At 43.7% G+C, this 18302-nt stretch overlaps 1 protein-coding gene across 1 annotated transcript in view; it reads left to right on the plus strand.

Annotated features, from left to right (window-relative positions):
• Window positions 1-18302, plus strand: part of kdm6a (lysine (K)-specific demethylase 6A) — a 94110-nt gene that overhangs the window by 17766 nt on the left and 58042 nt on the right. The window contains exon 6 of the mRNA XM_034078307.2: window positions 11943-12063. Coding sequence (XP_033934198.1) covers window positions 11943-12063 — 121 coding nt within the window. The remainder of the gene's footprint in view (window positions 1-11942; window positions 12064-18302) is intronic.

Here is an 18302-nt window from a genome sequence, read left to right on the forward strand (position 1 = left end):
TTTTATTACATTACGTCTGTACAGAGTGACGGGTCAACATTACTCTGGCACGAGACAGTCAGACACTCAACGTTTTATTACTGAAGTCTGGCAGCTTAACAAGTCAGGGCGTCCGCGGGGTCTTAACAAGTATTAAAAGTTGATAAATCAATTTAGCGAAAATGAAGACTATTAAAAAGTATTAAACAGCATTTTCCAAGGTTTTACATTTTGGATCTTGTTTCCAATAAGTATCTAAATTTTCCAGAGAGGTTGTGTTCTGCAGGCTGCCTGAATGTAGTCATGGCGTAGGGGTGTAGTGTGATTCTGTGTAGTTTATTTATGGCATCCCGTTGGGTTTGACGTCATCTGAACAGGACATCGCACGCTCACTGCTTGATAGCGCGGAGGTCCGTTTACGCCGGTTGCTAAGCAACATCGTTATGGGGAAATGCAAGTTTACTTCTTACATTTTGAACACAAATACCTGTACTTTCTACTTCTTAAATATTAAATACAAATACTTGTACTTTCTACTTCTCACATGTTGAACACAAATACCTGTACTTTCTACTTCTTAAATATTAAATACAAATACTTGTACTTTCTACTTCTCACATGTTGAACCTAAATACCTGTACTTTCTACTTTTTACATGTTGAACCCAAATACCTGTACTTTCTACTTCTTAAATATTAAATACAAATACTTGTACTTTCTACTTCTCACATGTTGAACCCAAATACCTGTACTTTCTACTTCTTAAATATTAAATACAAATACTTGTACTTTCTACTTCTTACATGTTGAACACAAATACCTGTACTTTCTACTTCTTACATGTTGAACTCAAATACCTGTACTTTCTACTTCTTACATGTTGAACTCAAATACCTGTACTTTCTACTTCTTACATGTTGAACTCAAATACCTTTACTTTCTACTTCTCTCATGTTGAACACAAATACCTGTACTTTCTACTTCTTACATGTTGAACACAAATACCTGTACTTTCTACTTCTCACATGTTGAACCCAAATACCTGTACTTTCTACTTCTTACATGTTGAACACAAATACCTGTACTTTCTACTTCTCACATGTTGAACACAAATACCTGTACTTTCTACTTCTCACATGTTGAACCCAAATACCTGTACTTTCTACTTCTTACATGTTGAACTCAAATACCTGTACTTTCTACTTCTTACATGTTGAACTCAAATACCTGTACTTTCTACTTCTTACATGTTGAACTCAAATACCTGTACTTTCTACTTCTTACATGTTGAACTCAAATACCTGTACTTTCTACTTCTCTCATGTTGAACACAAATACCTGTACTTTCTACTTCTTACATGTTGAACTCAAATACCTGTACTTTCTACTTCTCTCATGTTGAACCCAAATACCTGTACTTTCTACTTCTTACATGTTGAACACAAATACCTGTACTTTCTACTTCTCACATGTTGAACTCAAATACCTGTACTTTCTACTTCTTACATGTTGAACTCAAATACCTGTACTTTCTACTTCTTACATGTTGAACCCAAATACCTGTACTTTCTACTTCTTACATGTTGAACACAAATACCTGTAGTTTCTACTTCTTACATGTTGAACTCAAATACCTGTACTTTCTACTGAAGTACACTTCAAAGCCTCTTTACTTTTACTTGAGTAAAGAAGTTTAGTCAGTACTTCTACTTTCACCAGAGCATTTTTAAACACGAGTATCTGTACTTCTACTTGAGCAAAGGATGTGTGTACTTTTGCCATCGCTGCATATAAGTTGTAACATATATTTAATTCCCCATGTAAGCAGTTTTTTCCCTGTGAATTGCACAAGTAAAAAGCTAGTTCTGGTTTGAACCTCATGATTGCACTTTTAGCTGCAGACAGTATTTTATCGCTTTTATGAATTGTCCTTTTTTTGTTTTTTAATGATGTGTTAAATGCCTATGTGAAGCACTTTGAATTGCCTCTGTCTTAAAATGTCCTATATAAATAAACCAACTTTGAACCTTTAACCTTAAGGACAAGCTTGATATTTGGGCCAGTGTTAGCTATATAAAATGCATAGGTATGACACCAGGAAGGATAGCTAATGCTTTATGCTAATGGCATCATTGTTAAGGCATCCTAATGCAGTGTTTTTAAAGTAGCTAAAACCTGATTGTAACACTCAAGCGTCTGGATATGTCCCGCATGAAACACATTTGTAACACTACGACATGTCTTCAGGACACACGGATATGTGTGCCAGTGTTTCTGGTCCGAGCGCCTCTTCAGGCCGGTAACATTCACCATCTGACAGCTCAGCATTCCTCCGGGCCTCACAGTGACGTAATCCATCCATGAAAACCCAAAACAACACCCTCCCTTCCCCCATTAACACATTCCCTCGCCTCACAGACGGGGACACTCAAAACTTGGCAGGGGCAAAACACCGGAGGCCTACAAGGTCATGGACGAGAGCAGCAGGAGAAAACTGAGGGGTTTCAACACAAGCCAAAAGAGGTGAAGGGCGGCGTCAGCACCTGGAGGATCTCGGGATAGGCTGCATTAAAAAGAAAAGGGCTTGTGATAGTATTTATTACATATTTATATCATGGAGGAAATATCTAGACACTTGATGTTTTGGGAAACTATCTACTTGAAAACAACCTGCATTCGGATGCCTTAACAAGGATTTGCATTAGCGATAGCATGAAGCATTAGCTATTCTTCCTTCTACATGCAATTCAAACGCATTTATTTATGCATTTTGTATTGCAAGCTAACCAACAAAGATTGTTGGCAGACAGGGTAAGATTGTACAGAAAGTAGTGCCTTTATGTTTGATGTTAATCAAGGTGAGAATAGAGATTCAATTGTTAACATTTTTCGCATTTTTTGTGCATATGGCACTGGTTTCTTTTAGTAGTTATTATTCAAATATTTTAAATCATAATATAGCATTGAATAATATTGGCACGTAGTGTATTGCCCGTTTCTTTGCCAGAACACAAGGCTAGTTTCGTAGTTAATATCCACCTAAAACAAGCTTTGCCCCAGGACAATATTACTTTATTACAGAAGTGGGAAGTAGTGGAGTACAAATACTTCGTTACTGTTTTTCAGTACATGTTTCTGATATCAGTACTTTACTCCACTGCAACTTTTTCTGACGACTTTTTACTTTGACTTCTTACATTTTGAACTCAAATACCTGTACTTTCTACTTCTTACATGTTGAACTCAAATACCTGTACTTTCTACTTCTTACATTTTGAACACAAATACCTGTACTTTCTACTTCTTACATGTTGAACTCAAATACCTGTACTTTCTACTTCTCACATGTTGAACTCAAATACCTGTACTTTCTACTTCTTACATTTTGAACACAAATACCTGTACTTTCTACTTCTTACATGTTGAACTCAAATACCTGTACTTTCTACTTCTTACATGTTGAACTCAAATACCTGTACTTTCTACTTCTTACATGTTGAACTCAAATACCTGTACTTTCTACTTCTTACATTTTGAACACAAATACCTGTACTTTCTACTTCTTACATGTTGAACTCAAATACCTGTACTTTCTACTTCTCACATGTTGAACTCAAATACCTGTACTTTCTACTTCTTACATGTTGAACACAAATACCTGTACTTTCTACTTCTTACATGTTGAACTCAAATACCGGTATTTTCTACTTCTCTCATGTTGAACTCAAATACCTGTACTTTCTACTTCTCACATGTTGAACTCAAATACCTGCACTTTCTACTTCTTACATGTTGAACTCAAATACCTGTACTTTCTACTTCTTACATGTTGAACTCAAATACCTGTACTTTCTACTTCTTACATGTTGAACTCAAATACCTGTAATTTCTACTTCTTACATGTTGAACTCAAATACCTGTACTTTCTACTTCTTACATGTTGAACTCAAATACCTGTACTTTCTACTTCTTACATGTTGAACTCAAATACCTGTACTTTCTACTTCTTACATGTTGAACCCAAATACCTGTACTTTCTACTTCTTACATGTTGAACTCAAATACCTGTACTTTCTACTTCTTACATGTTGAACTCAAATACCTGTACTTTCTACTTCTTACATGTTGAAAACAAATACCTGTACTTTCTACTTCTTACATGTTGAACTCAAATACCTGTACTTTCTACTTCTTACATGTTGAACTCAAATACCTGTACTTTCTACTTCTCACATGTTGAACTCAAATACCTGTACTTTCTACTTCTTACATGTTGAACTCAAATACCTGTACTTTCTACTTCTCACATGTTGAACTCAAATACCTGTACTTTCTACTTCTCTCATTTCCCAAACAGCTGGTTCCTTTAGTCTGAATGTGTGTTGGTGCGTGATCATTATTCTTTAGAGTCACTGCGTGCCTATTGGTTGGAACACGATCCGTGTATCCATCACTTCCTGGTCTTCTCTAAAGAAGAGGGACCAATGGAAACGTTGTCATGTTGCCGTTGTTCAGCATGGAAACATTCATTAGCTAACAATGACATTATTGTTCTATTGATATAAAGGGAGGTCAGGTACTCTTTAAAACAGCTGCTAGTTATGGGTACTTTTTACTCAAAGGTCCCATGTCATGCTTTTCTGGTTCTGACCCGTCCCCTTGTGTTATGAAGCTTTTTCTGCATGTAAACGGTCTGCAGTCACAAACCCTCAAAGCACACCCTGTAGCGAGTACAGCTCTAACACAGAGAAGACCTGTCTGTGCTGCCCCAGAACGCCTCGTTGGAGATCTGGCTGGGTACAGTGACCATACCCAAATGGACCAATCCGTGGAGCGCCTCACACCAGGATCATTGGCGTCACTATCAAACGCAGTGAACGTTGGTAATAGACGAGTTGGGATCGCGGATAAATTCTCTCTGTGTTTATCAACCTTTTTCTTACTCCATATCAAGCCGTGTAGGACAGAGAGTGAACACACAGACTATACCGAGATGCTGTGAGAAACCAATGTAAATCTATTCTAGTAGACTCAACAATGGAACTATGATCAGTAGAAATGTCATGGGACCTCTAAGTACATTTCAAAGCCCAAACTTCTTTACTTCTACTTGAGTAAAGAAGTTTAGTCAGTACTTCTACTTTTAAACACGGGTATCTGTACTTCTACTTGAGTAAAGGATGTGTGTTATTTTGCCCTCTCCGCTTTAGAAATATATCTTGCAACATTTATGCCTTAAAATCTAAACTAACACGCCACATTGCATCCATGCTGCTGTTTAGCTGTCAGATGCCCTTTTCCAAGGAAGGAATATTTCTCCGCTCATCGTTTGGCGACCGCACGCTGTGTGTCGCAACCAATTCTGTCTAGCTGCGCTCTCTAAGTATTCACTATGGCTCCTGCCAGGGAGGGAGGGAGGGGGCAATGAGTTCAGTGCATGGAGAGGAGGAAGAGGATATTCAGTCACTTCATACAGCAGAAAAGCTCCATGCTGACATGCTATTGTTGTCGTAGCTGCACAATGAGTGGGTTTAATGTGAGACTGTTTGGTTTAATGTCCGTAGACTGGTTTGATTTCAGGAGTTTATTGCCATCGTGACACCAGAGTTTCAGCTCTTATCTTGCACGTGCTTTCACATCAGAGAGCAGACGCTGCGTCATCCATTTCAAACCACCTCCATGAAGTCAGTCTTGGGCAGTGGTTCTCAAGGTGGGGGGCGCAGAGGCATGACAGGGGGGGCGCAGAGGCATGACAGGGGGGGCGCAGAGGCATGACAGGGGGGGCACAGAGGCATGAGGGGGGGGCGCCAGAGACCAGGAGGAAAAATGGTTATTAAAAAAATTAAAATCATAATTTGGAAAATTATTGATTCGAACATAATATGATGCAGTACAGTATACTATTACGTCTGGGTCTCTGTTTCAGTAAAGCTCGGCTCTGTGTGTGCGTGGGGCCATTTTGTGCACGAGAGAAAGAGAGAGCGCGCACCGGTACCGGAGATCGTTGCTGTTAGCTTCTGGTGCTAGCGAGCTATGCTAACAGATATAAGGAGTTTTTTCAGCAACAAGGTGGAGGAGAGTCCTCTGCTGTCAGACTGAGAGACTCAGTGAGCTAAAGGACTCTTTCAGTGTTATCTCAGTGGGTCTCAAACGGTTTGGTCACCATTAATGTAAACAATTATTTCCGAGGCACACGTTTATATGATCATTATAGTTATAAAAAAATAAGATAATAAATGAAAAACGGGTATGAAATACTATATGACAGTAAAACAAGAATAAAGTTTAAAAGGGAGTGATTTGTAAAATATCCATAAAGAAAAAGTAAATCTGTTCAAATGGGTGTTGAGAGAGGTATCCATAGATCTCTTCATGCTCTCAAAGTGCACCAGATCGATGCTTTCAACTTCAATATTTAAAAATCAATGTGTGTTTGCGTGGGGAGTGTTGCAGTAGAACATTCCTCTGTAGCGCCCGGTACATTAATGGGAAACCCTAAATGTTTGAGCACCCTCTATGAAACGTCAAGCTACCCCACAGCACCCCCAAAATAAATCTCTGGCGCCGCCACTGAGCCTGACTATTTGTGTTGGGGGGGCCTGACAGAAACAGTTTGAGAACCACTGGTCTAGGGGCTCAAATATCAACTTTTTTGTCACTGTTTCACTGTTACTTTATTTTGCAAACAACATTAAAAAAAGCCACATTAATTCTCGTAATTGACCAAACCATTAGCTCTTGTTTCAGTTAATGGGCTCCTTGTATGCAGATGACGTTACTATTTATTTCAAAAATAATCGCCTGTATCTTTTTAACACAAAACAGCGGGTTGTCGTCTATTTCTAAGACATCTAGTTGATATTTCCCATCATGTATACAAGTATTTAACGTCCATCTCTAGTCCTAGGTCGATATACCTAGCACATACTTTCACATCAGAGAGAGAGAGAGAAACTCTGCGCCATAAAGTCAGTCTGGGGCTCAAATATCAACTTTTCTTTCAACCAACGGACACTATAAAAGTTTTCATAAAAGTTATTAGAGCTTGAAGAATTTTCTTGTTACTTACAGCATTTAAAAAACATTATTTTATGACGTTAATTATTGAAATTGACCAAACATTAGCTCTTGTTTCAGTTAACGGTCTCCTTGTATGCAGATGACGTTTTATATGAATGAATACACTTGAAAATAATCGCCTGTATCTTTTTAACACATTGCAGTGGGTTGTCGTCTATTTCCAAGACATCTAACAGATATTTCCCATCATGTATTTAACGTCCATCTCTTCAGTCTTAGAGTTTAAAGGACTGACAGCTGGTCGTTGGGGAACAGGAAGATGAATATTCGAGTTAAAGCTTCTCATCACTGTTAGAAGCTTATCGTCTGAAAAGCCCTGAATCAAGCCCTGAATTAGCCGTCTGTGATGCTAACATTAGCTCAAGCTGAGAAAGTGCTGAGTCAGCCATTACATCTACTTTAAAGTGTTCTTGTTATCCAGGTTTGAAAATGTATCGTCTCCTTTTTGTCCGTGGATGAATTTAAAACTGAGACCGAACAAAGTACAGGTTTGTTGAGTCTTTCCACTATATGTTTTTTTGTGATCACATTTTTATTGAGATTAATACACAACATGTTCAACCAAAAGCACGTTTTTCTTAATTTAAAAAAAAATAAAATAACTAAAAGTACATAAGAAAAAGAAAAGTTGGACAACAGCAATTACTTAGAAAATACACAGAACGCATATGTAAGCTAAACATAATTCCGCTATATGTTTTATTTATCCAGTTGCATGTCCATTTCATTTATCCATCAATTTCAAGCGTTGACTTGGTGAACAATATGCCACCAGGAGCCCATTCAAAGCAGCTCTACTTCTTTGCCTCCGGGCCTTCACATTTGCATATTGAAATTCAACTGCAACACAAGCAAAATTAAAATAACGACAACTCTTTTTAAAGCCAGGTGTGAATGCAAAGGCCTTTGCTCAGAGGTCCTTATCCAAATAAGCCTTCCTGATACAGATCTCATGTTGACGCCAGGTGAGAACCAGGAGAAAGTCTCACAAGAGGAAATGATGTCCCGATCACCTTTTTTTGCTCCCGATCCGATTCCGATCATTTGATTTTGTCGTAGTCGTAGAGAAGCACGGTCCGACTAAAATCTTCAACAGCGTGGGAGCACTTCACTTTAAACAACAGTAAAAAGTGTGTTACCTGCAGGCCCGCCCCTCCCTACCCTCATCTTGCGGAGGGGGCCTCATCTGATGCGCTAATGCGGCGCAATTAAGCGCGCCACAGTTTCGCCGCTGCGAGGCTCCGACGCCATGGATGTATGATAACAATTGGATACAGCGTGGGAGGCGGAGTCTCATTATTTCCTGTGAGAGCTGCTCATTGGCGCATGAGGACAAAATGGCCCAACTTTTGAGAGCGAAACGTCACAGATTACCCAGCATGCCTGGCTGTCAGAGCAGAAGTACCCGTATGTGCACTCACAGAGCATGCGCAGTTGAGTTGCCCGTTAAGCCCCGCCCCCCGAGCTCCCACTGTCAGATGTGCGTTCAAAATGCCGGGGAAAATAACTCTCAGATTAACTTTATTAGCACATTTTATAAATTGAGGACCTAATGTTTGTAATAAGGGCTATACTAACGTTCATACTGGGTAGTTTATTTGGTTGAAACTAAATTATCATCTTGTCCGGCACTCGCAGTTCACGCACGGGCTCCACTAGCACCCATCAATGTATTGATTCAGCTATTTCAAAGTGTTTGCAGAAAATAGGTCATGTTGAGACACTGTGTGCTGTATTTATGTGTGTGTAAGAAAGTGTAACTGCAGAGTAGTGTTGCACGGTGTACCGATACACCCTGCCGTTAAAAACGTTACAATTCCTCCGTTTCATTAGTATCGGTACTTTAAGAATGTCGGGGAAAAGTACTCCGGTGAGAAAGTGCTGTTTTAATAAGAGCCGTGTGTGTTCAGCGCTCTGCTTCCACTCCCTGCACTGCAGCCGTGCCTGCAGTCCCTCCCCTCTCAAACACGCTCTAAGTCCCTCCCCTCTCAAGCACGCTCTAAGTCCCTCCCCTCTCAAGCACGCTCTAAGTCCCTCCCCTCTCAAGCACGCTCTAAGTCCCTCCCCTCTCAAGCACGCTCTAAGTCCCTCCCCTCTCAAACACGCTCTAAGCCCCTCCCCCCTCTCAAGCACGCTCTAAGTCCCTCCCCTCTCTCGTGCACGTTCTAAGTGCCTCCCCTCTCTCGTGCACGCTCTAAGTGCCTCCCCTCTCTCAAGCACGCTCTAAGTCCCGCCCCTCTCAAGCACGCTCTAAGTCCCGCCCCTCTCAAGCACGCTCTAAGTCCCTCCCCTCTCTCGTGCACGTTCTAAGTGCCTCCCCTCTCTCGTGCACGCTCTAAGTCCCTCCCCTCTCTCAAGCACGCTCTAAGTCCCTCCCCTCTCAAGCACGCTCTAAGTCCCTCCCCTCTCAAGCACGCTCTAAGTCCCTCCCCTCTCAAGCACGCTCTAAGTCCCTCCCCTCTCAAGCACGCTCTAAGTCCCGCCCCTCTCAAGCACGCTCTAAGTGCCTCCCCTCTCGTGCACGCTCTAAGTCCCTCCCCTCTCGTGCACGCTCTAAGTCCCTCCCCTCTCGTGCACGCTCTAAGTCCCTCCCCTCTCGTGCACGCTCTAAGTCCCTCCCCTCTCGTGCACGCTCTAAGTCCCTCCCCTCTCGTGCACGCTCTAAGTCCCTCCCCTCTCGTGCACGCTCTAAGTCCCTCCCCTTTCGTGCACGCTCTAAGTCCCTCCCCTTTCGTGCACGCTCTAAGTCCCTCCCCTCTCGTGCACGCTCTAAGTCCCTCCCCTCTCAAGCACGCTCTAAGTCCCTCCCCTCTCTCGTGCACGCTCTAAGTGCCTCCCCTCTCAAGCACGCTCTAAGTCCCTCCCCTCTCAAGCACGCTCTAAGTCCCTCCCCTCTCGTGCACGCTCTAAGTGCCTCCCCTCTTATGCACGCTCTAAGTCCCTCCCCTCTCAAGCACGCTCTAAGTGCCTCCCCTCTTATGCACGCTCTAAGTGCCTCCCCTCTTATGCACGCTCGAAGTGCCTCCCCTCTCAAGCACGCTCTAAGTGCCTCCCCTCTTATGCACGCTCTAAGTCCCTCCCCTCTCTCGTGCACGTTCTAAGTGCCTCCCCTCTCTCGTGCACGCTCTAAGTCCCTCCCCTCTCAAGCACGCTCTAAGTCCCTCCCCTCTCAAGCACGCTCTAAGTCCCTCCCCTCTCAAGCACGCTCTAAGTCCCTCCCCTCTCAAGCACGCTCTAAGTCCCGCCCCTCTCAAGCACGCTCTAAGTCCCGCCCCTCTCAAGCACGCTCTAAGTGCCTCCCCTCTCGTGCACGCTCTAAGTGCCTCCCCTCTCGTGCACGCTCTAAGTCCCTCCCCTCTCGTGCACGCTCTAAGTCCCTCCCCTCTCGTGCACGCTCTAAGTCCCTCCCCTCTCGTGCACGCTCTAAGTCCCTCCCCTCTCGTGCACGCTCTAAGTCCCTCCCCTCTCGTGCACGCTCTAAGTCCCTCCCCTCTCGTGCACGCTCTAAGTCCCTCCCCTCTCGTGCACGCTCTAAGTCCCTCCCCTCTCGTGCACGCTCTAAGTCCCTCCCCTCTCGTGCACGCTCTAAGTCCCTCCCCTCTCGTGCACGCTCTAAGTCCCTCCCCTCTCGTGCACGCTCTAAGTCCCTCCCCTCTCGTGCACGCTCTAAGTCCCTCCCCTCTCGTGCACGCTCTAAGTGCCTCCCCTCTCGTGCATGCTCTAAGTCCCTCCCCTCTCAAGCACGCTCTAAGTGCCTCCCCTCTTATGCACGCTCGAAGTGCCTCCCCTCTTATGCACGCTCTAAGTGCCTCCCCTCTTATGCACGCTCGAAGTGCCTCCCCTCTCAAGCACGCTCTAAGTGCCTCCCCTCTTATGCACGCTCGAAGTGCCTCCCCTCTCTCGTGCACGCGCTAGCTGCCAGAGCATGTGAGAAAACGAGAAGCATGGCTGCAAGTGGGAGTGCAACTGCTGCTGCGCCTCGGCTTGTTGACAAAAAAGACGCCCGAGGCGAAAAACAAAAAAGTTGTTTAAGATGATGCTTAATTTTATTTAATACAAATTCTAGTCATTTATTTAATTTATTGTTCTCATTGTTTAAAAGTTTGTGTTATGGTTCTGGTTCTGGTGTGAAATAAAGCACAATAATTACATTTAAGACTGTTTCCCCTTTTTTAAGAAATCGAAAAATAATTCGGAATCTCAATTCTTGACTTGGTATCGAAACCAAAATGTGTGTATCGTGACAACACTAGAGACAATCTACCGATGTGTTGTAGCAAAGCCTGTCAACACTTTTTGTGATTCACAATTTTATAATTTGTTGTAATGTATTATTCTTTATAACGGCTCAGGTCCATTAAAGTTAGGTTAGTTATCATTGTTGATCATTTGAAAGAACAATATGTCAACCTAAAGAGACATAAGCTGTTGTATAGCTTTTGTCTACGTTTTATAGCCGACATTTGGGTTGTTTGTGTGTGTTATCAAATTAGTCGTTTGTTGCAGCCCTAATACATATTCTATTTTAAAGTGGAGGGCTGTGGAAAACTTCTCAAAGCTCCTCTGGGGATTGACTCAAACTGGGATTTCACGCCGCTTTAATGCTTTTTGGTTGCACTTACTTATGTTCTTTTAATATCTGACACCAAGTCACAGCCTAAATGTCAATATTGAAATGTTGAAATGTTGAGTCATATTGTGAGTTTGTCCGGTGGATGCTTGTGAAACCACCTCTGAGTAAAAGTCGTTTTATCTGTGGTGGAAGAATGAGTCGAGGAGGTGATGTACCTGCAACAAGAGGGATTAGTTTCAGCATCGCAGTTACCGTTGACTTCAATATTTGAGTTCTCCTTTGACTAAACGCTCTCTGTTTCTGTGAACAGGTCGATCAAGGCGTTCCAGGAGGTTCTTTACATCGACCCCAGCTTCTCCAGATCTAAAGAGATCCACCTGAGACTGGGGCTCATGTTTAAAGTCAATACAAACTACGAGTCCAGCTTAAAGGTAAGAGTAAAGGGTTTTATTTATTCTTTTGTAATATATGTTTTACTGACATTTGGCAGCGAACAATTTGTGTTTTTTCAAATACGTAGTTATTGTACATCTTAAGTTTGTCTGCCGGAAATGCGTTTTTCTTTTTCTACAAAGATAATATAAAAACAGTAAAAAGTACGAACATGAGGGAGTGATCAGGCCTTCACAGTCAAATCAAACGTTTGTACGAATAACATCTGGACTGAGGTTTTACGAAATCGGTGCACTCTCTCCATCAAATAGTTCCAGTTTGTGATTGACAGATGATTTTATCCTCCATTTTGTAAATGTCCATCCATGCGTTTAGAGTTGGGCTATCTGGTGATGACCACTTCCTTTAAAGGGGACCTATCATGCAAAATGCGCTTGTTGATGTCTTCTCTACATCACCATGTGTCCCCGGTGCGTCGGGGAACTCACGCAGCGTCAGAAAATAAAACCCTCTCTCTTTTCCTCCGTACCCAAATCTCTAAAAACGGGGAACAACGGAGCTGATCCAGATTAGCGTCCGATATGACGTAACATCTGAAATGTGGACCCACGGGCCAATCAGAAAGTTGCTCTCAGAAACAATGCCCGACTGTTTTGGGCGTAATGTGGTCGGTGTTTACATTAGCATCGCTAACACTCAGAGCTAACCTGTACTGGAGAGCATGTGTGTGAAGAAGCAGGAAGTAGAAAGGAACTCACCTTGTGGTATAACCGGCAAGAGAGAAAGCCTTTGAGCTCCAGACTGTTTCAGAGCCTTGATAATCCATGATATGGCGTTTCATCACGGCAGCATTTAGTTTAGACGGTAGCTGCCGGGTCCCGCATGAGCTCAGACCCCTCCTCTTTAACACTAGAACCGCCAGAGGTCGCTGTATACCTATATCCGCCAACGGGTAAAGTTTACCCGCTATTGATTTCCAAGGTACAATGTACCATACAGAACGGTGAGTTTTGATCGCACAGGGATGACATGTATACCAATATAATCTGTGGACTCTCAGCTTTTCATATTATGTCAAAATCAGTCGGAAGTCGCAACGGCTCATTTCAGAGTAGACGTGGATTTAAACAACTATTTTTTTCAGGGTTCGGGTGTTTTGTTTGATTTTAAACAAACAAAGTCTTGGCTTTCAGAATATGAAACTTTTATTTCCAAAATCACACGATAAATACATTTTTGAAGCTTGTAAAGGGACGAAGACAGGCACCTCTCACTCGCACTCTGCTCTTCCAGCAGCGCCGCCCCCCCCCCCTCCGGCTGACATTATGAACGTAAGAGTAAAGTAATCATAGATAACACGGCAGGGTCCGTTACAGTTTGTTTTCATCTGATTTAAATTAAACAAAGTCTTGGCTTTCAGAATATTAAACTTGTTTCGGCAAATTCAGATGATAAATATAACTTTGAAGCTTCGGCATAATTACAAGCGGAGAGCGGAGTAACTTGACAGCAGGCAGCAGCAGGCACAACAACAGCCGGTGTTTCTCGTGAGGGTTTTCTCTGGGAAACACAATACACACAAACGCAAAAATACACAAATACACATACACACACACTCGCGAGCTTCCCCTCCAAATGAAAATATCTTCCCTCCGTAGTATTTTGATCATTTTGATCGCAAAATCAATAGCGCGAGGAGCGCTGCATTTCTATGAGGTAAATATTACCCGCTGGCGGAAATAGGTATAAATATCCATTTTTTTGGCGATTTTTTCAATCTGACTTCATATTGACCATTTTTAACAACACAGGGTGTTACATAACACACTTTCAGGAAAAGTCACGGACTGGGAGACGTTAATATTTTATTGAACAAAAGTTACATACAACAAAAAAACAGCTGCGGGTAAAATGTACCCGTTGGTGGTTCTAGTGTTAAAGCTTTATCCCCAAATCAGCACTTTTGAAACAGGAAGTGAAATAGAGGGATATGAGGCATGGCTAGAACGGGTGATCTGTTTGGTATTTTGAGCAAAACACTTCATAGACATGTTTTTATATATTTTTATATAGCTTTTTTTTTTTCGCCACCATTGACATATTTAATAAATATTTGTCTTTTAGTCCATTCTTGAGGTATGAGTTCAACGCACAAACTCTTACTCTCCATGGGCACATGACATTTCAAATATCTTGTAAGGCATTATGTGTCTCTCTCCAAAAGACGTGATCATATAATAACATAGTAACATTTTCTCCAGCAGTATTTGTCACAAGTACGGGCTTTAAATTATATGAATGAAATGGGAGTCGTGGTGTGTGTTTTTGGTTCACTTTCATCATTGTGTGTGTGTGTGTGTGTGTGTGTGTGTGTGTGTGTGTGTGTGTGTGTGTGTGTGTGTGTGTGTGTGTGTGTGTGTGTGTGTGTGTGTGTGTGTGTGTGTGTGTGTGTGTGTGTGTGTGTGTGTGTGTGTGTGTGTGTGTGTGTGTGTGTGTGTGTGTGTGTGTGTGTGTGTGTTATATTGTGATATGTTTAACGATATTGGAGAGATGGATCTTTTTTTCAGGATTTGTGCAAAACAAAGATTTCTACAGATGTCCGTATAATAAAATGTGTACGCATCGATGCAATGTCGTGCCTTCTGCAATCTGGATATCACTATTATCCAATTTGTGATTACATTTCCATTTGTGATGCAACCCTTGTATTACGGCATCTCCTTTTATCATTTCCTGATTGGTCCACTAGCAGAGAGCTGTGGCCTTGGAGGTATAGTTGTCGTCCACCAATCAGTGTGTGTGAAAGTTTTTCCTCATGAGACTATCTTGGAGGCTTCCTCGTGGATGGGTGTGTGGATGCTGTTGTGAAAGCTTTGAGTCGTCACAAAGACGAAGAACAGCTCTTTATAAACGCAGGTAATTTACCAGAAACGATGACCGTGCTTTTGTGACTGACCAGGGAAACCATTACAACTTTGAAGTGTGCACACTTTTATCTTCAATGCTTAATTTGCATGTTGTGCAGTACCGTTACCCAGCATATATCTTCCACTATTCTCTTAACCCTAGGGCTGCAACAAACGACTAGTTTGATAATCGATTAATGAAACGATTATTCGGATCGTTAAGGTTTTAACGGTACTACTACTTTCATAGCGCTTATCGATCCGGTCTTTTAACGGTGCTCTTATCGGTTCTTTCGGGGGAAAAACGGTAAACTAACATTGCTTTTTATTTAAATTAAATAAATAATATTTCACATCAAAAGAAACAACAATGTTTTAACAAATCGTGTTAAATAATGTGAAGACAGAACTGTGAACAGAATAGCTGAAACTTTAACAAACTAAATAACTCAGTTTCCTCAAATCATTATGTTTGTATAATGTAGTTAGCTCGGTGTTGCTGCTAGCATACAGAACACCTGCCGTGGAGACGTACTCGTGGACGGGGCTAGAGAGCTGCTGGAGAGACAGTGGAACCTGCATTGCTCCGTCTGGATGTGGAGCGCTTTGGATACATGTTTAGACAAACTGCTCGTGTTGCCGCCCTCACATGCTGAACTCTTATTGCACTTTAGGCAACGAGCATCGAGACGGGTAAAGTTTAGTTCTCTCAGTCTTCTCCGCAGTGTGTGTGTGTTGCTGCATGTCGCAGCCGTGTGTGTGTGTGTGTGTGTGTTGCTGCATGTAGCAGCCGGGGGGGGGGGGGTGGGGGTGGGTGTGTGTGTGTGTGTGTGTGTGTGTGTGTGTGTGTGTGTGTGTGTGTGTGTGTGTGTTGCATGTAGCAGCCGGGGGTGTGTGTGTGGTGCGTTGCATGTAGCAGCCGGGTGTGTGTGTGTGGTGCATGCATGTAGCAGCCGGGTGTGTGTGTGTTGCCGCATGTAGCAGCCGGGTATGTGTGTGTGTGTTGCTGCATGTAGCAGCCGGGTGTGTGTGTGTGTGTGTGTGTGTGTGTGTTGCATGCATGTAGCAGCCGGGTGTGTGTGTGTTGCCGCATGTAGCAGCCGGGTGTGTGTGTGTGTGTGTGTGTGTGTGTGTTGCATGCATGTAGCAGCCGGGTGTGTGTGTGTGTGTTGCATGCATGTAGCAGCCGGGTGTGTGTGTGTGTGTGTGTGTGTGTGTGTGTGTGTGTGTGTGTGTGTGTGTGTGTGTGTGTGTGTGTGTGTGTGTGTGTGTGTGTGTGTGTGTGTGTGTGTGTGTGTGTGTGTGTGTGTGTGTGTGTGTGTGTGTGTGTGTGTGTGTGTGTGTGTGTGTGTGTGTGTGTGTGTGTGTGTGTGTGTGTGTGTGTGTGTGTGTGTGTGTGTGTTTCGGCGTGTTTCGGCGTGTGTGTGTAAACCGCCCCTCGCACACAGACGGAGAGAGAGATCTCGTCTGGATTGGAAAATAGAAAATACATCATCGACACATTTTGTAGTCTGATTGCGTATGAGAAACGGAGTTGTCGAAACTAAGACTGCGATATAATGTTTTTGTAGCAATAATACACGACATACGTTTGAAATGTCTCCAGCACCGATAAAAAGACCGATAACGCGTAAAACACACGCATGATGACGTCACCAACGAATCGATTAGTTGTTGCGCCCCTACCTAACGCTCCTGTCCCGTCGACTCTTACTCGGGTGAGGTCGTCAGAAATCTGTGGTTGAATGTAGAAGAAACGCACTCCTCTCTTCCTCTTCCTCCTCTCTTCCTCTTCCTCCTCTCTTCGAAGGCAGGGCTACCCGCATCGTCAGGGGATCAGTGTCCTCTCCGTAAAGCCGCTGCGGGGTCAGAGACGATCCGTCCTTCCGCTCTGATCCTCAGAGGAACAAAGGGCTGGAGGATCCTCTGTCTGCGGACACCTGCGAGCTGCAGCTGCTCAGACACCGATAACGGCTTCGAGATGGAGCCGCCGTCTGCAGTGGGAGAGTCAGCGATATCTGATCCGGAGCCTTTGTCCCACTTCAGACGCTTAGTCGCAGGAATGTGTATTAAGCATAACGGTGAGGGTGTTCACTCGTTGTACCGTTGTTCATGCTGCCCTCTTGGCCACGGCGCTCTTGAAGAATACATTTTAATCAACTTCACCGGGTTAAAAAAGGAGATGGAGATATCTGTGGGGAAACCTCTGAAGCAAGTGGAGTCAGGACTCAGAGAGACTCGAGGAGAGCTGGAGCTCTGACGGCAAACACTGACGGTTTATTTGGAGCTTCGGCCGGAGACATGCCACGGGCCACGGTCTGACCCCACGGGAGAGATGCCACGTCAAATCTGAAGAGCCCAGACCCGTGTGTTCAGCTCAGAGAGAATCATCAACATGCTGCATAACAGATGGAGTCATAACACCTCTACCAGCTGACAGGCAGGACACTGAGCCCAGCACCAAGGCTACAGGTGCGTGTGCTCCGTCAGGACAGACCTGATACGCTGGCTCAAAGCTATGGGAGATATGTCCCCAACAGTATATTACATATATATCTAATGTATGGATAATGTGATGTAGGACTGTGAAGCTGAGCGGCCCGACCAAGCAAGGAGGCGGAGGCAGAACGTCCACGATGCAACCCGGTGTGGGCATTTATTACTCACACACACATGACACAGCGATCTCACACACACTACCACCCACACAGGGAAACAGAGCCTGAACGCCCACACACCAATCAGCAGGTAGACACAGGTGAGGGGGGGGGGGGGGACACAGGGCACCAGGTGAACACCCCCACGGACGAAGGCCCAGTGCTGCGTCTCCCCTGAGTGAGCGTCACGGAAAGCGTATGCAACGTGTCGACTGCAGCGCGGTCTTGAATCTATATCACAGCGGGAGTTGCCGATGGGGCTGGGCGACATGCACGGAGTAGTGTGCAGCAGCTCAGGTGTTCCTTTCCCCCTAACGTCCGCCTCGCCGCACATCCCGCTTATTACACGGCCAGGTACTAAACAAACTACCGCACCGACTCCCAATATTCATTTAAATGATTTTATTGACTTTAAAAATCATCGTGTTTCTTCCGCGGAAAGAAAACCTCCGCTCCACGGTGTATGAACGGCTGACACGGCAGCACTTATCGAGGTTTCCTGTAACTGTCCAAACGGTCTGATCCACTAACGAGTCCTTTAAACACTACAGAGCCCATACTGTGTTCCGTTAGTGTTCACTTCCTGTCTGTCTTCTTCTGGTGATTTATCTGACGTCCATCGCTCTGTCTTTTACCCTCTTTCCCTTTCTCTGTCTTGATCCTCCTTAGCAACGGTCATTATAGTCCTTACTGTACTACGGTATTAACGTATCA

This window comes from Pseudochaenichthys georgianus, unplaced genomic scaffold (genome assembly GCF_902827115.2).
Source record: "Pseudochaenichthys georgianus unplaced genomic scaffold, fPseGeo1.2 scaffold_410_arrow_ctg1, whole genome shotgun sequence".
Classification (NCBI taxonomy): domain Eukaryota; kingdom Metazoa; phylum Chordata; class Actinopteri; order Perciformes; family Channichthyidae; genus Pseudochaenichthys; species Pseudochaenichthys georgianus.